The following is a 27,004-nucleotide window of genomic DNA, read 5'->3' on the forward strand; positions in this document are numbered from 1 at the left end:
ACCCAAGGCGCCTATTACTATTGGTACTACCCTTGCTTGCCTTTGCCACAGTCTTTCTATTTCTATTTGTAGGTCTTTGTATTTTGTTATCTTCTCCAGTTCTTTCTCGTCTATTCTTCTGTCTCCAGGCACTGCCATGTCCACTATCCAGAATTATTATTATTATTATTGTTGTTGTTGTAGTCATCATCATCATCATCATCATCATCATCATCATCATTATAGATTTTTGCCACCTGAAATGTGGGGAGGAGTTCCTTGAAAGGTAGTTGAATTTTCTTCAGAGCAGCAACCTCAGAATCCCCACAGCGTCATGGGGAAATGGGGTTGGGCACATTACTGGGGAACCATAGGCCTGCCAACCTTTACACTGTGCAATACACGTAACTCACATTAGAAAGGGGCATGGCTTTGCTTGCCTGGTCATACCCACCAGTGAAGCTGGTAATTGTTGCTGTGGGTATCCTGGGAACCTACTCCCCTGCAAGGAGCATCATCTTTCCCAATCTGGCATCTCGGTTGGGTTAGAGATCCAGGTTTTGGATCCTTCACTGACCTTCAGCTGGCTTAGAAATGGTGAGAATCGCAGTTCATCAGTCTCTCTTGAGGTCATCAATGCATGGTTTAAACCTGTTTAAAACAATGTTGTATAAATTAGTTCGCCGCACTGTATGCATCATGATATCGCATATACTTTCTCAGTGGTTCTTGGGTGCCATCCTCCTCCTTTCCTCAGCTGTAAGGCTGATTTTTATTAAGCTGGAAATAAACTTCTTGACTGGATAAGATAAGAGAAGGTAGGAGCTGGAATAAATTAATTTTAAAAAGTAGATGTCTGTTTTTATCAGTCTTCTTTGTCATGCAAAGCTTTTGCAACTGTTCAAATTGACAATAGCTGAATTCTGGCAATCAGATTTTGACAAAATGGGATATATAGTAATCAACATTGCCTGGTTTGGGTTACTGATATGTAGCAGGTTTGAAGATGTGAGTTTCTGTTTGATGACTTGCAATAACACTGAGTAATTCTAATCAGTAAAATCTCACTCTGCTCGCTTTCCTCCATTCAGTATTATTCTCCACAATGAAATCAAATTCTGATTCTGAAATTCAAACACTCTGATTTATCTCATGCAATTTATGCCAGTTTCTTTTGTTGGCTATGTTTCTCAGTGTCAGTTTCAGGATTAAAGCGCTATGCTATAACTTTAAAGTGACTAACGCAGCCTTCCTTAAACTGGTGACTTTAATATGTTAGATTTGAGATTCCATCATCTCCTAGCCAGCACAGAGATTAAAGGGTAACACACTGGAGGGTATTAGACTGAGAAAAGCAGTCTTAATGGCTTGAGAGTAAAATAATACACAAATCATTCAGATATCAAGCTTTCCCAGAGTTGAATGTGGCATTGGGAGCCCTTTTTTGAATCTTCATAGTGGTAAATATATGAGATTCCATGGGCCATTTCGATGGTGGCTCTCAAAATATGGGATATATTCCCTAAGCAGATCTTTTGTTTAAGTAGATGCTCGAGGATCACTTAATGTTTCAATAACAACTGATTCTCAGGTGTCATTTTTAGCATCTACTAGCATGTACATTTGAAAGCGTTTTAATGAATTGATTGCAATGCCCATTTCTTAGCTCTCTAATTTCACGTGTCTCTGATTTTCTTTTCTTCTACATGAAGCATACTAAGTGTGTACATGTAGTCCTTGACGTACAACCATAATTGAGCCCAAAATTTCTGTTGCCAAGTGAGACAGCTGCTGAGTTTTGCCTCATTTTATAACCTTTCTTGCCACAGTTGCTAAATGAATCGCTGCAGTTGTTAAGTTAGTAATACGGTTGTTAAGTGAAACTGGCTTCCCCCTTGACTTTGCTTGTCAGAAGATTGCAAAAGGTAATCACATGACCCTGGGACACTGCAACTGTCATAAATATGAACTATGGGATGTTGCAACCATCATAAAAAAGGGTCATGTCACTTTTTTTAGTGCCACTGTAAGTTTGAAGGCTCACTAAATGAACTGTTGTAACTCAAGGACTACCTGTATATGCCGGTTCCTGGGAGCAAGAATTTTATCTGAATAATTATTAGTGAAGCATATTTTATCCCTATAACAGGTGGATATTTATTCATAGAAAATATATCATTGGGCAGTATTTCCCAACCTTGGTAGCTTAAAGATACATGGACTTCAACTCATCATAATTATTGCCTTAAGAGCATTTTGGCTGTGTGAATTCAATATAACCAGCTTAATTAAAAGTTGTTGTTGAATCTACAGTACATACTATGCTTGAGTTATTTGTGGCTTAGCATGTAGTATAAAGCTAACTTGTTCACGATTCAATGTATTTTTGATATTCTGAAATTAAGTCAGTCATCAATAATTCATCAATGAAGCATGTTGAGTGAACACAATCAGAGTGTGATCCCAGTGAAATTATCTGCCGATGTTAATTTTAATTGTAAATTGTTCAGAGGATTCTTTTTCCCCCTTCCAGAATGAAAAAAATAAACATGTGCTTTTCCTCTCTTCCTAGTTTTCAGCCTGTACCACCAAAGACCACCCAGCTTTCATGTCTGTCTATAACAACGGCACCAAGATGCCTTCACCCCAGGAGGCATCCAATGGCTTCCCCCAGCCCAGTGCCTCAGGCACTTGGCACAAACCAGAAGAGGAAGTGCGACTGGTAGAATCTGGCTTGGTGAAGAAGGCACACCGAGAGATCCTAGACCATGAGAGGAAACGGCGGGTGGAGCTGAAGTGCATGGAGCTGCAGGAGATGATGGAAGAACAAGGGTAAGTGAGGGTTGAGTGAGTGAAGGGTCCTTGGTGCTCCTTGAGTTTGGTTGTTTTCTTGCAGATGTTTCATTACCCAAACTGGATAACATCATCAGTGCTATTGGTTGAGTGAGTGCTTGTTTGACCTAGGATCCAGGTTCGTACAATAGCTATCCCAATGTTTCTGAAAGACCTACCCTGTCAGGCTTCTCATGACAAACTGGAAGCAGATAAACAGATTCAAGAACTTTTGATAAGTAGATTTATTGCTGAAAAAGTAAAGAAGTTATTGTGAAAGTATTCCAATGATTGCTGTGTATTAAATGGAAGCCCTAGTTATACTGAAATTAAGGATCAAATTCCTGTGCCTTCTTCTGTTCAGTGATGTAATGGTCTCCATCTGCCTCTTATTCTGAGAATACTCTGGCCTTGTTTCTGGTTGTTTGCTGTGGCCTTTCAAGAACTGGTATCATACACCCATATTGTTTACACTGGGGAAAAAGCATCATGGTCAACACCACCACTCTTCCATGCTGGGGAACTGTCTCTAGGAGAGTTTGACCAATTGAATTCCTTTTGGATGTTCTGCCTTTTTTCCCCTCTCAAATTCTGTCCCTTTTTGCTTCTGCACCTGTCATACATACAAACTAAGTTTATACACCACATCAAAGCATAATGTAATAATAACAATTCAATAGCAGAGTGGTCACACAGCAAGATAGGCAACAAACAAATTTAATAGATACATAAAATAAAAAACTCCCTTTCTACAATCATGTAATCCCTTTATTTGGGGTAGAGTTGGGATAACTGGACAGAGCTGAGCATTTACTGACCGGATGCTTTTCAGGATGACACCTGGAGTTCACAGCAGAGGTTTTTTTTCTTTGCGTTTTAGGTAAGAAACATCTGCCGCTACCTAGGATTGAATTCTCAACCTTCCAAGTGGAAGGTGAGCATCTTCACCATTAGGCTACTGAACCGCTCTAATAAATACATAAATAAATAAAAATTGTGCATTGAATAGGCCACATTTGGCACCTTCAATAATTATAGGTCATAAGCCCTAAAGGCCAAGCCAAAAAAGTCATTGTTTATTTTAGCAGGTTACCTGAAACCAGCCACAGGTTTTGCAGAGAATATTTTAATAAACAATAAAGATTGTCATATGAAAACCCTAAAGTTCAAAGAACTGTAAAATGAAGATGCATGCCCAGATATACAGCTGTTGTAACAGTTAATAGAAAGTGAGAGATTGCTTTTAAAAAACAATGTTTTCATCTAAGGTAACTGTATTGCAAGTGCAAACATGAACATCTAATCCATCTCTGTAAAAAGCCAGTATGTGAAGGGGAAGCATCTTTGCTTAGGTGTTGGTTTTCTGCACACTGAGACCTCACCTTTCTTTTCCCTGCAGGAGAGTAGTAAAAAATGCAGTTCTTCCCATCACATGAAATCTCAAATATTATGATTTACCCACCAGTCTACCACAGACTTGCATAATCCCCAAAATTGTAGGGAAAAGGTATGCTCTGATTACTGGCTAAACCACTGTTCAGATTAAATCAACCTGAACATGAATCTGTATAGTTCAGACTTGCTGCAGGGCATCATCCACTTGAGTGATGGGTTTCCTGCATCTTTGAGAAGAAAAACCAGTTAGGGGAAGAGATGGGTTTTGTTCTTAATGTTGGAAAGACAGATCCTCAGGCAGTGCTGTCTTCCATTCCAATTGTGCTTAAGCTTTTCTGTTTTTTACTACTGGTGCACCAAGGGATTGATGTGTCACAGGGGACCAGAAGGCCACTGGGAGGGTATGACTTGAAATTTCTGAGATTTAACTAGCAGCAGCAACTGTCTTAAGAGCTCAAGTCTATCAGATTCACTTCCTGGGCAGAAGCCCAGAAGAAGGCCTGTCTTCTCTTGCTCTCAGCAAAAAGATAACATTATAAGAAAAAAGAAAATGTATACCCAAAAAGGACACATATTTGATTAGAGGCTCCTAACTAATCAACTAATTGATCAGGATTTTTAAAAGATTAGTGATATATTCGAAAAGTCAGTCTAGCGGAACTTTTATATCTAGATATGGCATTATCACTGCCAATATCTGTCCAGGATTCTCCCATTTAAGTTAATTGCTTGATGAACAATGCAAAATGCAAATTTCATTGTGGTCCAACTGGCAATAATGTGCATATCTGCCAGCATCCTTTATTCTTCATTCCCCAAGTTTGTATGAAACAATATATTAAACCTTGGGGGGGAAATCAGAATATATTACCGAAAACTAAAAACATACTGATGGTAACTGAAGTAAAAGCTTGGATAAGCCATGTGCAAGACTGTGCTTCTTAGGCAAAGTGATGCATAAAAACACATAGATTTTCTCCAAATACAATTTGCAAAAGAATTGGAATAAAATAATGTTAATATATGTGATGCTTAAATGTTTCGTCCATGTTTTCAAGACTCCAAGAAGCCTATATCTAGAACGTTGATTTGCAGAACCTCCACATTTCAGTGCATCCTACGTCAATATTTTTTTTTCCTAATGCTATTTTATTCACCAATATAATTGGGCAGTAAATAGTTGAATGGGGAAAATCCAAAATACGTGTAGTCGTTGACCGTTCAAAGCTACAGCTGCACTGAAAAAAGTCACTTATGACCATTTTTCACACTTATGACCATTGTAGCATCCCCATGGTCACACAATCAATATTCAGATGCTTGGCAACTGACTAATATTTATGACAGCGGCAGTGTCCCAGAGTCATGGGATTCCATTTTGTGACCTTCTGACAAGCATAGTTAATGGGGAAGCAGATTCACTTAACAACCATGTTATTAACAACTGTAGCGATTCATTTAATAGCTGTGGCAAGAAAGGTCATAAAATGGGGCAAAACTCACTTTGCAATTGTCTTGCTTAGCAACAGAAATTTTGGGCTAAATTGTGATCATAAGTTGAGGACTACTTGTAGAGAAATAACTGGAAATGCTTTGAATGAAAGCACCGTACCTTGTTAGACTTTTTGAAAAGCTTAAAAAAAAATCCTCCAGATGTCGAACCAGAATAAGAGATGAACCTATCCTCTAGGAAACTGAATGCTTGTTGTTTTTATTGCAGCAACATGTAGTGTGATTTGTTGGTTATGTTTTTGTTCTTGATTGGTTTATTACCTATAATTCTTCGGTATATATAATTACGTGAGTTTGGACACGATTATGCGAGTTGAGCACCCATAAGCACCTTATGAATGAACCAAAAAATGAATAAAGGGAAGGCAAAGAGAACGAAGGAATACAGGGTAGAAGGTTATAGGTTATGATTTCCAAACACCATGTAAGATTATTGCTTATGGGGGCTTTCTTCCTTTTTTATTTCCCATCAACTCTTCTAGTTTCTTTTGAGAAAACTTAAAAGGAATCTGACATTTTGTGTTAACTGCTTTCTATTCATCCCAATTATGTACATGGCTGTCTGCAAGGGGACAAGAAAAGTGTACATGACAGCCATAGCCATGATTTCAAAGCCCCATGATTTTATGGCCATCATGGCATGCCCCTCCTCTCGCCTGGCTGTGCCCAGCAACTTTCTCTTTTTTTTGTAATATATTTTATTGATTTTTTTCAAAACATAAATCACAATAATTGGTGAACGGTGTGTTGTCTGGATTACATTTGTGAAACAATCACTAACAATTGATTTCTATAACCCATAATCCACATAATGGTTTTAGTTGATTTCCTCTTTTCCCAAAAATATCCTCTTTTGCAAACATTGAGTTAATACAATCTTATTGTTTCGATAGATAACAATTAAATATATAATTTCCCCAATATTCCTAAAAATAATAGTCACATCAATATAATATTTCTTTTCTATCCAATCATTCTGGTTGCCTTATTATAGATCCTGTTACAGTCCTTATTTTAATTTGTTTCTCCCACCAAATTCTAGGTCTTCTTACTGGTTAAGATTTTCTCAAAAAATAATTAACATTTAAAAATTTAACTCTAGGTTTCCATATGAACCATCACACACTTTTACATTTCTTAAGGAATAGATAGAACAATGAAAAAGGAGAGCAAGAGTGAAGAAACATAAAAAATAACATGCTACTTAAAATATATATCCCTCCTAAGCTAATATATATTTATTTCCTAAATTTCTTATTCTTTTTAACCATAATTAAAAATATGTTTAATCTTTAAGCATTCCATTTAATACATCTAGTCCTTTAACTCTTATTCAACACATTTTTTATCCCTTATAATTTTCTTAAATTCAATCTTATTTAAGTATCTAAAACATTTCCTTTATCTAAGTCATTTCAACTTTTTTATATTACTCATGTTAAGAAAGAGAATAAAAAAGGCAAAAGAACATACTATATTATTTAGGGAATTCATCCCTCTTATATATTCCAAAATGTTTCTATTTCTTTAACCATATTCAAACAAATGTTTCTTTTTTAAGTATTCTCTCTGGTAAGTCCCATCATCTATTTTCTTGGTTTCCACTTTAGTCTTTTTCTATCTGTCTTAATCAATGTATTTTGCTGAATCAAAACGTTTTTCCATATGTTCGTAAATGTTGCTGTAGATATAAAAAGTAAATCAGGTGAAGTGTCTTTGTACAGGGCTTCTGCCTTTCCATGTTGGTTGAAAATCTTTTTCTTTTTCTTTCTCTCCGCTTCTCTTATCATATCCTTTCTCTCCGATGTTCCTGACATCTCTACAGTCCATTTTATCCAATCTGTTTTCTTGTCCTCAGATTTATTTTGTAGCCTTAAGGGATAAGTTATTTTTTTCCAATTCTTGTGTTTCCTTGTTTTGTTCAGTTCCATCTTTAAGTCTCTGTTCTCAATTCTATATCCATTTATCTGTTTTATCTGCTCCTTCTCTGCTGTTGTTTCCTGGGAACTTTTTTGTTGCAGAGTTAACTTAGAAATAGATTGATTTGTATTTTCAAAGTTATTTTGGATTTCTTTGTGGTTTAAAGTCATTGTTGTTTGAATTAGTTGCAGTATACTATATATCTCCTCCTGTGAAATATTTATGTTTTCTTGATATGTTCTTTCTACATGTCTCTGATCCATGATGGCCAAGAATTTGAATTTTTCTCTCCCTTTCTTTTCTCTGCAAGTAGCTTTAAGAGTCCCAATTAAATAGATATTTGTAATCCAAATAGTTCAAAAAGGATTTTTTTCTGAAATTTATATTTCTCTGTCCACAGCCCAGTTTGCTGTCTTTTTTTGTCACAGCTGTTCTTTGTTGTTAAAATTTTGAAGGTCACAGGTTTTGCCAAGTCTTATATTAAAGTCATAGCTGTCATAGTCTTCATCCACCACTAGGTGTCAGCAACTATTTGTTTTTCAATTTCATATATTTTGATCCAAAGATTGATTCATTCGCCACTTCTGTTGGTATAGGGGTGGGGCGGAAATCCCCCTCCTTTCCTTTTGGAGGTATTTTGCTTCTTGGGGATCTTTTCCAGGAAATTAAATGTAAAAGATAAAAGAGAAGATTGAATTCCTCACCCAGTTTCAAGCACGCTGTTCACATTTGTGCTGCTTAGTGCTTTTGGACTTCGGTTGCTAGTAGCTTGGGCTTGTCAATGCAATATGGCCAACCTTTCTCCTGTTGGATTAGAAGGCTTTTCCCAAGTCGAATGGAACAGCCGCTGCCGTTCCAGAATCTCTGGAGCACCCTTCTTTCTTTGTCACATCTCCAGGGCGACTTAGACCCATTTAGGGTCTCCAGGCAGGGCAAAATTAGGTGCAGAGGTGCGGAGAATCCGCAAGCCCACAACCGGTCATTACTGTGCAAAACTGGAAGTCTTCCCAACAATTTTCTTTTATACCCCCTGGAACACCTCTGATTCCGTAATTCCTTCTTCCCAATGCTCTGTAGGAAATTCTATGCGTTATTAATTTAGTGGCATCCCTACAGTGTTCCCCAGATAGAAATAGTGATGCAAATACTCTCTTAACAAAAGTGAAGGATACTCCTTGCATCTGTTTGTCTGAAATACTGCAGGGTTTTTGCTTGAATATATCCCTACAGTGTATATCATTGTCCTACCCATCTCTCACAAATAGTTGGAATGCGGGAAAATCTTTCCTTCTGTATACTTTTGCAAAAAAAACCTACCTCTGTATGGCTGTTTGGCATACCATTACGCTATTGATCGAAAGGCAGTCCTTGATTTATGACCTTAAATGAACTCACAACTATGGTTGTAAATCATGACAGTCATTAAGCTAGTCATAATATGACCATGCCCAATTTGATAATCTTTTTTGCAGCAGTTGTTAAGCAAACACCATGGTTGTTAAATGAATGCTGTAGTATTGGGCCAACCCATAACTCACTATGGGGTATTTTTTTGCTCGTAAGTGGAAATAAAAGCTGGTTTTCAGCTAAATGTTGTAAATTGCAGCCATGTGAAAACAAAAATTGCTGCTTTTCAGCAAAAATGTAAATTGCAAGACACTGTGAACAGCCACAAATGCTTGCTGAACACCCAAAATACAACCATGTGACTGCAAGGTGTGGCTGACCATCAGAACTTCAAATCATGTTGTAAGTAGCTTTATTTGGATCCATTGTAACTTCAAATGGTCTATAAACAACCCATTTTAAGTCGATGACTACTTGAAATTGTGTCAGAAATGTAAAATTACAATTGTTTATATATCTCCTATAAACTCATCTTGAATTTATTGAAAAAAATGGCCTATTTTCAACAGGATATATTGCAAGTCATGATCAGAGCAATTCAGAATTAATCAGATGACATCCCAAAGCACTAAAGAAGGAACTCTGGAGGACTTCCCTGATGAACATGCTTGCATCCAAGAATTAGGCATAGTTTGTTTAATTGGTAATGCTCTGTGTCTCCTTCCTACTGAGAGTCACAGATTCTCTTCCTTGTTTATAATTCAAAGCTGTCCTTTCCAGATTTTCCCCCCTGATCCATCTGCAAATAAATAAACAAAATATAAAGGGACGAATAAGAAGAGTGGCCATCTGTTGCCTCCCATATGCCACAATCTTTTGACATCCTGTCACCAAGTACATTGTTGGTATGAATAATGTGCAATGGCAAATATTTACCTCGGTCAGCTGGATCTTTCACTATCCAGTGGGTAACTCTTGGTAATTTTTAATCTCTCAGGCTTGACTCTATATAGAACTCCATCTGAGGCTGGATTAGTCATTGTGTTCACTAAGACAATCTACCAGTGCAGGTTTGGGGCTGATTGCAATGGGGAAGATAGCTGAGCTCCATCTAAGGCTGGGTTAATCCCAATAGCACAGTCTATTAGATTGGCTATAGATTTCAGACTGACGAGAGTTTTCTTTGCCTAAAAGAAAGCCTCTTTTGCTCTCTCCCCCCCCCCCGCCCCCAGATCCTATTGCTAAAAGTCAAGGAAGGGAGCTTTAATGAGGGATGGTAGAGTTGGTATCTTTGTTAAATGGACTCTTAGTAATTTGAATGGAAAAAAATAACCCTCTGATCATTGAAATCAGTTATTTATTTATTTGCTTATTTATTTAGAAAATGTACATTGCTGCCTACTCGCACATGGTGACTGAAGACACGGATATAAAATACCATATAAAAAGAAACATAACAAGAAAAAAATAAAATAATAACCCCCCCAACCCTTCTACACACCAGCGACAACACACAGTCAAACTAGCCATTTAGTGGTCTCCATCCCATTCTGGGTTCCCCAGGTCTGCTGACAGAACCAGGTCTTCAGGGCCTTCCGAAAGAGTGTCAGAGTAGGGGCCAGTCTAATCTCTCGGGGAATGATGTTCCAGAGGGAGGGAGCCACCACAGAGAAGGCCCTTCTTCTGAGTCCCACCAGATGGAATCTCTTTAGGGGATGGGACTCACAGCATTCCTTGCCTCCCCGCTCTAGTGGGTTGGGTAGATGGGACTGACAAGAGCCAGTTCCTCAGAAAACCTGGTCCCAAACCATGAAGCGCTTTAAAGGTGACAACCAGCACCTTGAATTGCACCCGGAAGCAAATGGGCAACCAATGCAGCTCCCGCAAGAGTGGTGACTCATGTGCACACCATGGTCTGCACAAAAACATGCAGGCTGCTGCATGATTTATTTCAGTGATCAGATGGATTTCCCCCCCCACTGGAATTATTAGCAGATCTGAATATTAACTTTAAAATTTAACTTTACAAAGTGGTGCCTGGATCCTTTTTTCCCCTTCCCAACCCAATATTTCTCTTTATCCTTTCATGTTATGGCTTTCAAATGGTGAAATATAGACAGGAATTGTTTAGCCCCTGTCCATCTTTGATAGTAAAGAAGTCATTCTGAGAGCCTTTTGGAGTGAAGTGTGATTAAAATTGAAGCATACATTCAATCAATGTAAACTTTTCTGCCAGATTCTCTGGAGAACAGAGTACCAAGCTCTCCTAAATAGTAGCAAAACTCTCCTCGGTTGATTTGAGGCTGGTATCAGCAGGGGAAAGGTAATGGATTGGATTCTATTCAGGAAGAGGCACATCACACAAGAAAGTAGATATCAGAGCTGGCACCACTGTAGCCAATCGCTGTTTGTGTCAGATGGTTGTGGTTTCCCACAAAAAGGAGAAATTTTAGTAGATCACTCATGAGAACTGCCACATCTTTTTGAGACCTCATGAGAGGCACACCACAATTTCACATAAGGTATCACAAAGCGTCAGCGTTTTACGCCAAAACTCAACTCAAACTATTATTTTTTTATTATATTTGTACAGCTGCCCATCTCACAAAGTGACTCTGAGCTCTGTGCATAATAAAGCAAAAGACATTTTAAATTAAAAAAGAAGATAACTTGGGCAGTTTTGATGAGGACATGGGATGGTGATCAGGATTGAAAACATTGCTGATCTCAACAGCAAATAACAATGGTGAGGGAGGAATCTTACTCAGTTCAGAATCAGCTTTTTAGTTCCTGAAGAAAAAAAAAAAATACTGCTAAGCTTGTAAGCCGCCCTGAGTCTTCGGAGAAGGGCGGGATATAAATGGAAATAAAATTTAAAAAAATAAAATAAAAAGTTAATTGTTTTCTGGCTAACCTCTCCTGCCACTTAGCGTTGGCCCATTGGCATCACTCTGTTTGATCTTGCTTCTTGACAATGGGGATTTTGTCCCCATACTCAGCACTGTTTATATTATAACCTTCACAGGCAAAGGTATAAGATTGTTGCCATAGTTATGGCATTCTTCAAGGAAACAGACCTGGCATTTTGCCTAGCAACAGCAGAGATGGAAATTGTCCTCCTTTGGTGGACACGATAATGGCAGTTTTGCCCACTTCCACTGTCTTTGCACACCGTGTATTTTAATATTTGTAATATTTATTATTTTAATTGTAAGCAACCCAGAGTCATTTTTCAGAGTGAAATGGGTACTATATAAATTATGTAAATGAATAAATCCTATGCCAACAAAAGAATGTTAGAGAGGAAATTTGGCCTTCTACAAGGGGGAAGTACATGAGGGAATGAAGTTGGGGTCGCTACCAGATCATTTGAAAAGCAGCTGCAGTCATACAGAAGGGTTTCCCCCCACTTCTCACAAAAGTCTTTCCCACAGAAAGAGTGCAAAAAGCAACAAAAATGATTAGGGGGATGGAGGCTAAAACATATGAAGAACGGTTGCAGGACTAGGGGTGACATGATAGCAATCTTCCAAAATTTGAGAGGCTATCACAAAGAAGGGGAGCGGGGAGCCTATTTTCCAAAGCATCAGAAGGCAAGACAAGAAGCAATGGATGGAAACTAATCAAGGAGAGAAGCAACCTAGAACTAAGGAGAAATTTCCTAATGATAAGAACAATGAACCAGTGGAATGGCTTGCCTTCAGAAGTTGTGGGTGCCCCACCACTGGAGGCTTTAAGAAGAGAGTGGACAACCATTTGTCTGAAATGGTATAGGGCAGGGGTGTGGAACCTTGGCTCTTTTATGACTTGTGGACTTCAACTCTGAGAATTCCTGAGCCATCCATGCTGGCTCAGGAATTCTGGGAGCTGAAGTCCACAAATCATAAAAGAGCCAAGGTTCCACACCCCTGGTATAGGGTCTCCTGCATGAGCAGGGGGTTGGACTAGAAGATCTCCAAGTTCCCTTCCAACTCTGTTACACTATGTTCATGTAAAACTGTGCATCAAAGGCTGTATTCCATCTGCTAGTGTGAGTTGAGCTACACTCTGGTGTACTCAAGGACATGCCAATGTCCAGAGGCAGCCTCAGCCCAATCCTTTGAACTTACCCAAAGCAAATACTTAAACTGATTGAGAAAAGAGGTGTGTATAACAGGAAAAGTAAATGCAAATGGCCTACAGATGGGAAAGCAGAGGTGACTCTGCAGGTTAGTAACTATTACACAAAAGTAAGGGGACATTCTTTCACAAGTTATAGTGAGCAGCATACAGGTAGTCCTTGAATTACAACCATAATGGAGCCTGCACATCATGGTTGTAACTCATGATGGTCATGAAGCAGGTTGGTCATATAGTACTGTGATCCGCAAAGCCCCATCCCCTACTTACAAGTTTCACAATACCTGGCAAATGAAAAATGTGAATGCAGGTCAGTCCCACTAGGTAAGCCAGATCAAGAAATCATCTCCATATGAAAGTTAAAATTACTTTTATTGGATTATAACAGCAGAATCTTGCAAATTAGTTGATGCTGTATTTCCTCTCTCTCCTTATACTCCAGTGAATTAAAGAAATGTCTGCCTTAGCCAGCTTCTGAATGTTAGCTTCTTGATCTGGACTTTAAAAATGCTTCAGGCCCTTTTGCCCAGATAACAAAACCTGCATAACTCCATCAAGGTTGTCTTCCTCACTTCTTACACCAAAGTTACACTTCCCACATCAACTTTCAAAGAAGGCTACTTTGGAACATTCTCACCTGTCATGAAGCTTAGGAATTCGTAGGATGGATATCTTGGTTCATAGCTGCTTTCTTTCTCCTCCTCCCCCCCCCCCCGCCTTTGAGGTGCTGAATTTTAATGTATATTTCAAAGGCAATGATTTAACGAGCCAGTTATTTCTTGCTTTTTTTTCTCTCTCCTGCTTGCCTCACCAGTTCCCTTTCATCTGACAATTCTTTTGTAATATCTCAAAACCAAGAGACCGTTTTTCATGTTGTGGGTATCTTCCCAGTGAGCTACTTCAGAGAGCTAGCATGGTCACAGTGGGAATAGATAGGGTAACCATGGCGAAGGAAGACCTATGGAAGGCAGAGCTGCTATTTATTCTAATTCATGTGCTGTGAATAATGGATCTTTTTCTCTCCCATTAAAACCATCCTGAAAGAAATAAGTCAAGAAAACCTGATTCATCAAGGTTGCACCTCTCAAGCAATGATTCTTAAGTTTAACCTCTCTGTTCAGAGGCAGAGTACCACTGCACTAGGGGCTGGAGGCAGGCAACAGGAGAAAGCTATTCCCTTTGGAACTTAAGCAATAAATGTTTTATGATGATATAGTTGCTACATTGCTAGGTGCTCTTAACCTGTTGTCAAGCCCATGCAGCTGGGGTGAGATCTTTACTATAAGAGGCAAATCAGTGTTCTTCAGCCTTGGCAAAATTAAGATGTGGGGACTTCAACTCCAGAATTCCTCAGCCAGCTTGCTGCCTGGAGAATTATAGATGATGAAGACCACACATTGTAAAATTCCCAAGGTTGAAAAACACTGAGATAAATAGAGACTCTTAGATATAGTAAAAAGAATTTCTCACCCTCATTAATGAGTTCAAAAAGTGTGGAGGAGATAGAGAATGGCCTTGAAGGACAGGAAGAAAAAGCCAATATCAAGTCAACAATCAGATAGAGTCTTGAGCCAAGAAAATAACTCAAGAAAATATCTCAGATAAGCCCCTCCTTAATTCATATGAAGATAAAAGAATTTTATTCAGATTCAGATTTGCCAGACTGTGTTACTCAAATATGTGTGTTTGCCTTCAAGTCAGTAGTGACTCCTGGCGACTTCTTGAAGAAGACTCTAAAGTTTTCTAGGCAATGTTTTTCATAGGTTGTTTTGCTTTTATAGTTAGCATAGAATTGGTCCTGATACTGGTTTCTTCATGTCTGCCTTGTAGGGCTGACAATAAGGAAAAGTCTGAAGGGTTCTTGGTTCTCTCTGAGCTTGGTTGTTTTCTTGCAGACATTTAGTTATCCGAACTAGGTAACAACATTAGTGCAGGAAGTGTCTCTTGGAAGAGTCTTCTTCCCAGGTTTCTGGTCACTTGAGCTAAGTTGCCATTTAATCAACAACAACAACAACAACTCTGCCGACTATAGAAGAATGGACTTTAAAAGTTTCCAACTTGGCGGAAATGGCAAAGATCTCAGCGTATTTGAAAGACCAGTCACAACAGAGATACTTTGTGGAGTGGAGAAGATGGATTGATTATATCCAGAATAAATATGGGACTAAAAAGTTTCATTTAGCATTTGAATAAGTAGCGGATATATATGATGTATAACTAGCTTGTGGTTATTTTACTAAGAGTTAAAGTGCGATAGAATTTAATATTTTATTGTTGTTTGCATATTTTAGATTATGTTTGTTTGTATTTTTATACCCTGTAGTTTGCTCTGGGAAGTTGGGGAGGGGGGAGGAGAGGGGAGGGTTGGGGGGGTTGGGGAGAGGGGAGGGGGGGAGGGGGAGGGTTTGTATTTAAAAATGTATTGTAAAACTTTTCAATAAAACAACAACAACAATGTTAAAACCTGACACCCATTTATAAGATCATCTGCTAACTGATGGTTCTCTTTCTTGATTGTGTTATATCTGTGTTCTCTTCCACTCTTTGTCTAACCTTCCCATCCTCTCTCATGCTAGGTGGCATCTTGCTGGCTGCTGTCTAAAGAATTAGGGTAACCTTGATTCGTCTGTCAAGAAAATTTGTACAGTTTTGTTCACTACACCAACTAATCAGAACCTTCTGTAAGGAGGCCATTTCAATTTCTTTCTGGGAAGAAAGCAAGAGACAATTAGCTTGAAACTCAGTTCACAGGCTTCCCTTTAGAACAGTGGTTTTTCAAACCTGACAACTTCCCCGGGCAGAATTCTCTGAGGTGAAGTCCACACATCTTAAATTAGCCGAGGTTAAAAAAAACATTGCTCTATAATAAACAAGATACAGCCCAAATGAGTACAGCTGTGCGATGAATGATTCTCCACAGACTGAATTCCAGTTCCCATCAGGTTTTGCTACCTGGGCAGTAGTGAAGAAAGCTGGAATCCAATGACATTGGAAAGGCTGCCTAAAGCACATTGCTTCCCCTGCCCTAAAGTGATAAACTGAAAAACCATACCAGAGTAGCTAAAACTAGCTACCTCAACAGGAAATTATGAAAAACAGAAAACTATAAACCTTTATGCAGATAAAAATACGAACTATATATATCCAGTATTGTCGTCCTCGTCGTCCTCATCATCTGCACTACAATGATCCCTTATCTGGTTTGGCATAGGTGTCTCACCTGTGTGTGATGAGTAAGAACTGAAAGACCATAGCAGAGAAACGAAAACTATCACTCCCACCAGAAAAATATCAAGATACATAAAAATATGATAAACATAGAACTATATAGCTTTATATAGATCAAAATATGCATTACAATACATCCAGTATCACCATCATCCTCTCCACTGCAATGATCTCTTACATCTAGTTTGGCGTATGTGTCTCACCTGCGTGTAGAGAGTGAGAACTATGTGGAAAAAGGGGGACTGTTTTGCACCCGGCTACACCCTGTTTCATGAGGAGAGGAAAAGGGTGACTGCAATAAAAAATATACAAGGCAGAGAGAAGGCTGCTGACAGAGATGGGGAAGAGCTGATAGTCCCTTCTGTGTATTTGAACACCAACCCAAAGTCAACTGTTCTATTATTGAAAAACTAAGCAAGGAAGCCATGAAATATTCATCAGGGCTTTGATGGCAGCTGCGCCATCTATAAGAGCCCACACAAGCTTTTTCTTTCCTTCTTAATAGCAGAAACAAGCTGCCTGCTTTGGTTTGATTTCCCCATTTCCCAATTGGTAGGATATCTGAAGCATCATTTTCTATCTTATTTGCTTAAATGTATTTTTATTTACCTGACTGAATTTATAATTCAATTCAATCAAATAATTTTTGGAACAAACATGCCTGATAAATTTTATTTATTTCTATACTGTCCATCGCACTTGAGTGCTTCTAGGTGCCTAGGAGTAAAAGAGGCCACCTATGTTAAAATTGAACAGCCCTCTCTTAACAGAGGGGGAGGGATATGATACCTCCTGTCTACAAAGCAGTCCTTTCAGCAATTCCAAGAAGGCTCCACACCTATTTGCACTCTGATTCAGGTGACCCTAAAAGTCAGTGCTTTTTTTGTAAAAGAAAAAGGTGCCAGAAGTCACACATGTCATACAACCCACCTTGCCTATCCTACAAGGTTCCATCCAAAAAAGGTGCCGGAACTCCATTCTGAGGTTTCTATGAGAAAAAAAGCCCTGTTAAAAGTACAGATAAACCCCCAGGTGACCTCAACACTCTGGGAATGCTAATCACCGACCTTCAGAGTGCTAACAACCAGATGACCGCAAAGAATATAAATCCCTCCACTCCCCACCATTCAGTCAGAACTGAAGAAGCTTCTTGGATGAGAAGTGAAACATCTTCAAAGAAAATACAAAGCAAGTCCAGCTGCCTTTTGAAAAGCACCTTTGGGTGCTTCTAGCTGGTTTACAAATAAAATTACGGTTAGGCCATGTGGCTAGTCTCTGATAAGAAGCACAAGGAGAGCCAGGAAATTACTATAATTCAAAAAGTATACAAAGTGCCATAGGCAGGAATTTCAAACTATCCAAATATGTCCAGGGATAAACCATGGCTCACATTTGCTTCATCTGCTATGGTCTTCACATGCACTCACCCCTACGTGCACACAACAAATATTAAGTGCTGTATTTAGCAATGAAAAGTTTGCCCACATGTATTCTATTTCAGGAGCAGACAGACTCTAAAGTTTCATTGAATTATAAACTGGATTAACATAACATGGCGTGTCACATAACAGAAACAATGGATGGAACCTAATCAAGGAGAGAAGCAACCTGGAATTAAGAAGAAACCTCCTAACAGTGAGAACAATTAACCAGTGGAACAGCTTGCCTTTAGAAGGTGTGGGTGCTTCATCACTGGAGGTTTTTAAGAGACTGGACCTGTCTGAAATGGTGTAGGGCCGGGGTGTCAAACTGCCGGCCCAAGGCCCAGATGCATCATACCGAAACTTTGCCCACCCTATTGCCAGCAATGCAAAAAGAGTTGTGATACGTCGCAACATGTCATGTGATGTGGCGAGTTTGACACCCATGGTATAGGGCAGAGGTAGGCAACCTTGGCTCTTTTATGACTCATGGACTTCAATTCCCAGAATTCCTGAGCCAGCATGGGGGAACTGTGGCCCCTTCATGACTCATGGACTTCAACTCCCAGAATTCCTGAGCTGGCATGGTTCAGCTTGGAAACCTCTCCCTTTCCCCTCAGCATGGCTGGCTCAGGAATTCTGGGAGTTGAAGTCCACGAGTCATAAAAGAGCCAAGGTTGCCTACCCCTGGTATAGGGTCTCCTGCTTGAGCAGGAGGGTGAACTAAAAAACCTCCATGGCCCCTTCCAGCTCTATTCTGATTGATTGATTGATTGATTGATTGATTGATAACATAATTAACCTGATTTCTGAATCTATTTTCTGGGTTCACACACTACGCTATACAATTAAATAATTGTAACTTCACCATTATTAATGAGTTAACTTCACAGAATACATTAAGTGACAACAAACAGAATTAAGGATTACACTATCCAAAGTCAACAGGGGAGTGTACAAAAAACAGCTACTACATCACTGTTTTTTAACTTTGGCAATGTTACCTTGTGTGGACTCCCAGAATCCCCTAGCCAGCCTAAAGTTGTCAGGTTTGAGAAACACTTTGCCAGATCTTCATCAGACTTGGTTAAATGTGATATAGGAATATTACTTTCCATCTGCTTTCATTTTCATTTCTCCTATCTTTGCTAAAGAGAGAGTTGTCTTTTTATCCTGATACAATAGCAGAGCAAAACAGCAGAATACAATAGCAGAGTAACAGCATCATACATTACAGTTAATTATTTACAAATCCAAATAATTTGGCAATCATTCTTATTTTCCCCTTTTATATGGATTTCATCTTGTCCTCAACCCATGAGTGAGATAAATGGTTATAAGCTGTGATGATATCTGTTGTGTAGTGAGTTCTTTGCTGGCAATAAGCAAGACCAGAGGTTGCAAACAGGAACATTGCTTTATTGAGGCAAACTGGAACAGAACTGAAACAGAGGCTTCTGCGCAGCTACTCATACGGTTGCCACTAGGCAGTGGCCAATAGGTTTAAAGGAACTCATTCCCACCCCAAATCATCCAATGATCTTTTTGGAAACAGCAAGTCTGGCTAGTCAGTGACGGTTACACAGACACACCAATTGAGCAACCTTAAGCAGCATTCAAACAGACACGTGAAACAGTTCAAATAAAATCCCAATACATTGCAATATGAAAGTAGCATTTTCCCACTTATTTGAGCAATGCCTAACAACAGCCTTGCGGTGTACAATATAAAATCTCTTAAACGCTGTTAGCCTATACTTTGGAGAGAAGAACCCTTTTCAACTTAAAACAGATGAATGCTCAGAGAAGTAGATAAAGACATCCTTGTCCCTGAATACAGGGATTCAATTCCTAACTATTAATTGAAGAGCCTGCAGGGTCAAGATTTGCTCTGACTGGGGAGAGGAACCATAGAAGCAAGATACGGACTGTGAGGGGAATAACAAATTTAATCTGGGATTGCCTTCTGCCCGTTCAAGAGTAAAAAGCTTTTTAATTCAGTCATGGGGAAAGACTCTTTGACCTGCATAGAATTTAGAGCTAATGTCATACTTTAACTATTCATGCAATTGTTTTTAATATTTATTCAGTGTTTATGGCTGCCCACTTGCTAAATAACTCTGGGTGGCTAGCTACATGGAAAACATCCCCCCAATACATAAATAATAAATAATTCAACAAAGCAGTGGAAACATGGACAACACCTCTGCTATAGAGATGGAGAAGTAAAACCACTCCATAATTGGGTATTTAACTTCAAGGGGAGTGGTTCTTAAACTGTTTGACCCAATTACCCTTTTTCCAGTCTCAAATAATGTCATTAACCTCACAAAAAAATGCAGAATCTGTTATTTTATGGTTATCTTAACAGTGGCAGTCCCAAATTCAACCCTCAGTTCACAAGCAAGCAATTACAAATTGTGCAATTTGTACAATTAGGATATGCCCAAATTACCACCTTGGGAGCAATTACCCCCCAGTTTAGGAGCCACTGACTTTCTGAAGCATAGATGCACACAGATATTAGGACAGTGGCTGCTCACATACATTGCTTTGAATCCTGGTTTAATTTAAATGGGATTTGTTAAATAAGGCATGGTGACTGGCTTCACACATCACACTAAGTAAAAACTAAACAAAGCACATTAAGGCTAAGAGTAAAGTGTGAAGACAGTCCGTGATTTGCCAGATAGATACTGGCATCAGAATATAGGGGAAAGTAGATGAAATTTTAAAGAGGGAAATTTCTGATTCATGTCTGATTCCATTCACTGGAATATAGTTTAGAGGCATTATGGAGTTTGGTCTGTTAGTTACATCTCCTCTTTTGCCATTCTGTGCTGAATTGAATAAAGCATTCAATTTGTTTTATAATTGCTGAAAAACATATCATTGAAGTTGGAGGGCAGTAGGAAGGTTGGGAGGTGAACAGAGGACAGGCTGGTAGGAAGTTGCTGGGAAGATAAAAGGGGTGGCCACTGAGCAAAGTGTATTGGGTGGTTACAGTCAATGCTAAGAAGATTGGGGGTGCACTATTTACAAATTGGCTGTTGTGAATATAGGTGCCGTTCCTGCCACAATGACAAATTATTTGATCTGAGCTGTTTATGTAACGCAACAAGTACCATTCCAAAGGCAAAGCTGCAGTTTGAAATAAGGACTATTTTCCAATTTGCGTGAAAGCACACATCAATTATTTCAGTATCTATCCCTTCCTAATTTCCTCCTTGTATGTCTGTGAGGTCTGTTCCATGTTGTTGAGTCACTACGGAACTCCCAAATGTGTTGCTTTATATTCTTTGAAGTTAGATGAATAAGAATTATTGATATCCTAATTCCTGGACTCTGTGCGCAACTGAGGCTCTGCTGTGGAGACCAATGGCACATGGTGTGCCCAGCACTTTATAGCATCAAGGACAAGATACTGCAGTAGACCAAGGAGAATGTGGCCATTAGTGCAGTTTCCTTTTGGTGTGTGGCTTCTGCAAGCCAACATAGAAAAGTCTTCTGTTATTGAATTAATATGGGGAAATGGAAAAAGATGTCTACTATCCCAGATGCTAATTATCCTTAGCAGGGATGTCCTTGGGGGAAGGGAGGTGTCAAAAAAGTCAGGATGGTTGACTTGTGATTTGGAGGGGGTTCCTTTAGTAAAGGAAATATGGATATCTGTAGGAGGGTAAACTCTGAACACTGTTGATGTCCTTCCTTCCTTCCTTCCTTCCTTCCTTCCTTCCTTCCTTCCTTCCTTCCTTCCTTCCTTCCTTCCTTCCTTCCTTCCTTCCTACAGGTATTCTGAAGAGGATATCCGGCAGAAGGTTGGCACCTTCCGGCAAATGCTGATGGAAAAAGAGGGTGTTCTCACTCGTGAAGATCAACACGGACGGCATATGTGAGTATGGAGAGATTGCTATCAATCACATCAACTTGGCTTCTCTTTCTCCAGCTCTGTGGAGCAGATTCAAAAGAGTCTAATTGCCCCCAAATCGTTGCATGTAGAAACTTAGTATGCCAGCAAGAAGGATGAACTGGACTTTCTATCCAGTATTCTTTTTTTCCAGCCACTGTGCAGGCAGGCGGAGGGGGGGGGACTCTCTGCTGAAGAAAACAGCAAATCCCATGGCAGACAGTTAAAATTTCATCACTTACTGTTGCTCTGTTACAACTAATACGAGCCTTCACATGAAGGGTTCTGGTGCTCACAAGTAGCCTGTACATCATTTTACCCAGTTTATTTAAGATATAACCGCCACCAAAGCCATAAAAATAGCAGGACCAGTGTGCCTCAAATGTCAGATAATTAGAGTGCTGCTGATTATTCTCAATTACTATCCAATATGGCCATTGAAAAGGAACCATATTGCAAAATACTGGACTAAAATATTTAAATTTTTGTCCATGAAACCACAATGCAGGCAGAGGAAGATGGTTGTAACAACCTCTCCTGTTTCTATATACTTATTAGGAAACATGGTTTTCTCTCCCCCCCTCCCCCAATGTAGCCCCTTTGATGGTTCTGTCCAGTTCAGATGGGGTTCTCCACAATAATCTCAGAAGTGCATCTTAAAGGGGGAAATCATAGACAACCATTTCCCTTTTTCTAAGGAATTTTGTCCTTAGCTGGTTCAATCACCATAGAAAGTAACAGTTTCTCAGTATAATACAACTATTGCACAGGTTTATTGAATCGCAGCTTGATTATACAGTAGTTGTCCCTTTAGTACATTCCTCATTTCCAGCACAACTAATTGTTGTTGTTGTTAGCTGCGAAGTCGTGTCTGACCCATCGCAACCACATGGACAACGTTCCTCCAGGCCTTCCTGTCCTCTACCATCTTCTGGAGTCCATTTAAGCTCACACCTACTGCTTCAGTGACTCCATCCAGCCACCTCATTCTCTGTCGTCCCCTTCTTCTCTTGCCCTCAATCTTTCCCAGCATTAGGCTCTTCTCCAGTCAGTCCTTCCTTCTCATTAGGAGGCCAAAGTAGAACTAAGGAGAAACTTCCTGACAGTTAGAACAATTAACCAGTGGAACAACCTGCCTCCAGAAGTGGTGAATGCTCCAACACTGGAGGTTTTTAAGAAGAGACTGGACAGCCATTTGCCTGAAATGGTATAAGGTTTCCTGCCTGAGCAGGGGGTTGGACTAGATGACCTCCAAGGTCCCTTCCAACTTTTTTATTATTATTATTATTATTATTATTATTATTATTATTATTATTATTATTATTATTATTATTATTATTATTATTATTATTAGAGTTTCAACTTCAGGATCTGGCCTTCTAAAGAGCAGTCAGGGTTGATCTCCTCTAGGCCTGTCCAGTTTGAATGCCTTGCAGTCCAAGGGACTCACAGGAGTCTTCTCCAGCACCATAGTTCAAAGGCCTCAATTCTTTGGTGCTCAGCCTTTATTATGGTCCATCTTTTACAGCCATACATTGCAACTGGGAAAACCATGGCCTTGACTATATGCACTTTTGTTGGCAGGGTGATGTCTCTGCTTTTAGTATGCATTCCTCATTTCCAGCACAACTAATTAGAGGCATCTATTGCTGATGAACATGATTTTCCTAACTAATATTATCAGGAGAATTATCTAAATTAGTCATCAGAGAGTTGGAAAAAGTTATCTTGTAACTCTCGAAAGAGTGCTGTGTTGAGAAGATAGCAGAGAAGTAATGCAAAAAACAGCAAATACAATTGTAAAGTATGGATCAGAGTAGCTTTTATACTTCTCACACAAGCACGCCCCAAAATAGGCAAGCACAGTTCCTTTTTGTCTCCTGTTTTATAATCTAAAAGTGTTGATTCTGATCAGCTGGGTTTTATCATGAAATATTGTTCCATTGACTAATGGAGAAGAGTATTAGAAAGGGATTTGGCTGTTCTTAGCCAGCTCTTCATCATGGAAATTTATGTCCTGGCCAACTCTTTTATCCAGCAGTTTAATCTTCCCCTGGTCTTTGGTACATCATTGTTTTATTTTGTCCCAATATTAGTAATTTCATGAACCTATGAAATGAGCATTGACTGAGCATTCAACAGATAACTCATTAAGTTCAATATTCATCTTGATCACTAGAAAAGGTTAATTGGCTGGGCAAGCCTGCAAAGAGATTGCTCTCTGTTAAGCTAACCCTTGGTTTCTGAATTACTCTTCCTATACCATGGATAGACTATGTCAAAGCTAATTCATTTCAGGCTAAATTCATCATCCCAACTAAAGAAGTCTTTTTCTATCAAATGACCAATCCACCCCTGCTGTCATTGGCTAGTTAACCAGTCTATTTGCTGCTTGTCATTAAAAAGTCATCAATTTATGAAAAGGAGGATACAACATGCTGTGAACCACACTGTAATCTTCTTTTCTGCATCTCTGGAGTTATTTCCTAATGGATGACAAAGATGGTGGTCAGTCCCCTGCACAAGCCTTTTAATTGTTAAGGGGGTTGCTTCTCCTGAACTGGAGGCTTCTCCTAAACTAAAGGTCTGGAGACTAAAACATATTTATTAATTTATTATTTATTAATTTAATTTCTATACCGCCCTTCTCCTGAAGGACTCAGGGCGGTGTACAGGGCAATAAAATGCAATAAAAATACAATATACAAAAGTTAAAATGAGAATTAAATAGAATAGCCCAATTACAGTAAAAAGTTAATTAAAATTGCAATTAAAATACCCCAAACCCATCAGACCAGGCCGGCTTGTTCAAATAGGTGAAGAAAGGTTGCAGGATTTGAGTTTGGCTAGTGTGGAAAAGAGAAGGACTAGGGGTGACATGACAGTGGTGTTTCAGTATTTGAGGGGGTTACCTTATTTTTCAAAGCATCAGAAGGCAAGATAAGAAACAATGGAAGAGAAGGAGAGAAGCAACCTGCAATTAAGGAGAAACTTCCCAACAGTGAGGGCAATTAACCAGTGGAACATCTTGCCTTCAGAGGTTGTGGGTGCTTCATCACTGGAGGTTTTAAGAAGAGACTGAATTGTCACTTGTCTGAAATGGTATAGGGCCGTGATGGCGAATCTATGGCACGCGTGCCACAGGTGGCACGCAGAGCCCTCTCTGTGGGCACGCATGCTGTTGCTCCAGTCCTAGGCCTTCAGCTGGGTTTTATAAAACCTTTTCCCTTTAGGCCTCTGCCGCCATGTATCCCCCCAAAAAGGTTCAATTAATCAACTTCTCGTTGGAAAAAAAAGTTCTCGCAAAGTTGGAATTGATTGATTGAACTTTTTAGTCCCACCCAGTCTGCAGCTTCCACTGTAGCTACGCTCACCCAATTGGCCATGCCCACCCAATTGGCCCCACCCACCCAAAGGGCCATGCCCGCCTGGCACTCGATGATACATAAGTGGGTTTGGGGTTGCAGTTTGGGCACTTGGTCTCTAAAAGGTTCGCCATCACTGGTATAGAGTGTCTGCTTGGGGACTGGACTGGAAGACCTCCAAGGTCCCTTTCAGCTCTATTCTGATCGATTGATTGAACTACTGTACTACACATTGCCCAGCATTGAATTGCACATTAATGTACAGCCATCAGCCAGGACAGCCATCAGGGAAGCCAAGAGAGAAATCAGAAAGATTTTCAGGCCAGGAATAAGGTTAATTTATTAATATGAAGACTTTGTTAGGGCTGGCCGTTTGGGGCAACAGAGATAAATAAGCCATGGTCCTGAGGAAGGGAAGGAGAAAAACAGGTATAATGCTCAGAATGGAGTCAAAAGATGCCAAAGTAGTCCTAAGCCTTAGATCTCAAGGTTTAAATCAGTTTCTTTTTTTAGCAGCCTCCATCTGCTTTGCTTGTAATCATGATCTTGCTGCAGATATAATTCCTTTTTTCAAGTAAGGACTACCTAGCTGTGCTTATGTAATAAGATAAACTAGGTTAGCTAAGGTTCTGCTGGCAGCATTTGCATAACACATTTCATTTGTACCACAAAAGTTGGTTGCTGCTGGCCTTGGTTAGGTTTGGTAGGTTAATGTGATATTTAGTCAGTTTATGGGTCAAAAGATAAGAATGTTATGTAAACCCAAATGATGCTTATTACATGTAACATAAACTATAGATTAGCAAGGGCAGGCTGCATTTGCATCTCAAGTTCCCTTGAGACCCCCAAAAGTGTCATTGCGACCACAATCTAAAAGGTTCTTCTACCAGATGAAAAGCAGTAGAATAGAATAGAGTAGAGTAGAGTAGAGTAGAGTAGAATAGAATAGAATAGAATAGAATAGAATAGAATAGAATAGAATAGAATAGAATAGAATAGAATAGAATAGAATAGAATAGAATAGAATAGAATAGAATAGAATAGAATAGAATAGAATAGAATAGAATAGAATAGAATAGAATAGAATAGAATAGGAGTTGGAAGGGACCTTGAAGGTCTTCTAGTCCAACCCCATGCTCAGGCAGGAAACCCCATGCCATTTCAGAAAAATAGTTGGCCAATCTTTTCTTAAAAACTTCCAATGTTGGAACTTTCACAACTTCTGGAGGCAGGTTGTTCCACTGATTAATTGTTCTAACTGTCAGGAAATTTCTCCTTAGTTCTAGGTTGCTTCTCTCTTTGGTTAGTTTCCATCCATTGCTTCTTGACTTGCCTTCAGGTGCTTTGGAGAATAGCTTGACTCCTTCTTCTTTGTGGCAGCCCCTGAGATATTGGAACACTGCTTTCATGTCATCCGTAGTCCTTCTTTTCAATCCAATTCCAGCAACTGTTCTTTATGTGTTTCAGCCTCCAGTCCCTTGATCATTTTTTTATTGAAAAGTTTTATAAAAGTTACAATATTATCCCATCCCCAACCCACCCCTAAACCCCCCTCCCCCTCCCCCACTTCCCAAAGCTGATTACAGGGTTACAAATATATAATAATCATAATCTAACTAACATTAACCAACTATATAAATAACCAAATACATAATGCACTTTAACCCGCCTATAACATAATTACAAACAACCTAAAAGTATCCAAATTATACTAATACAATAATAATACTGTATAATTAAAAAAGAAAATTTCCCATTATAATAAATTATAACAATCTAAAATTTACTCATAAGCTAAATGGAACTTTTTAGTCCCATACTTTTTCTGAATATAATCTATCCATCTTCTCCAAACCGAAATGTATCTTTCTTGTGAATGATCCTTCAAATAAGCAGAAATCTTAGCCATTGATCGTTTTTGTTGCTCTTCTCTGTACTCTTTCTAGAGTCTCAGTATCTTGTTTACATCATGGTGGCAA

The 27,004-nt window shown here is 39.2% G+C and overlaps 1 protein-coding gene across 1 annotated transcript in view; it reads left to right on the plus strand.

Annotated features, from left to right (window-relative positions):
* Positions 1-2,587: 2,587 nt before the first annotated feature.
* SRRM3 (serine/arginine repetitive matrix 3) overlaps positions 2,588-27,004 on the plus strand; it is a gene marked incomplete at both ends in the record, with an annotated part of 77,536 nt that continues 53,119 nt past the window's right edge. The window contains 2 exons of the mRNA XM_083372797.1: positions 2,588-2,811; positions 21,544-21,645. Of these exons, the coding sequence (XP_083228923.1) occupies positions 2,588-2,811; positions 21,544-21,645 (326 nt within the window). The remainder of the gene's footprint in view (positions 2,812-21,543; positions 21,646-27,004) is intronic.

The sequence above is a fragment of the Vipera ursinii genome (genome assembly GCF_947247035.1).
Source record: "Vipera ursinii genome assembly, chromosome: 1".
Classification (NCBI taxonomy): Eukaryota; Metazoa; Chordata; class Lepidosauria; order Squamata; family Viperidae; genus Vipera; species Vipera ursinii.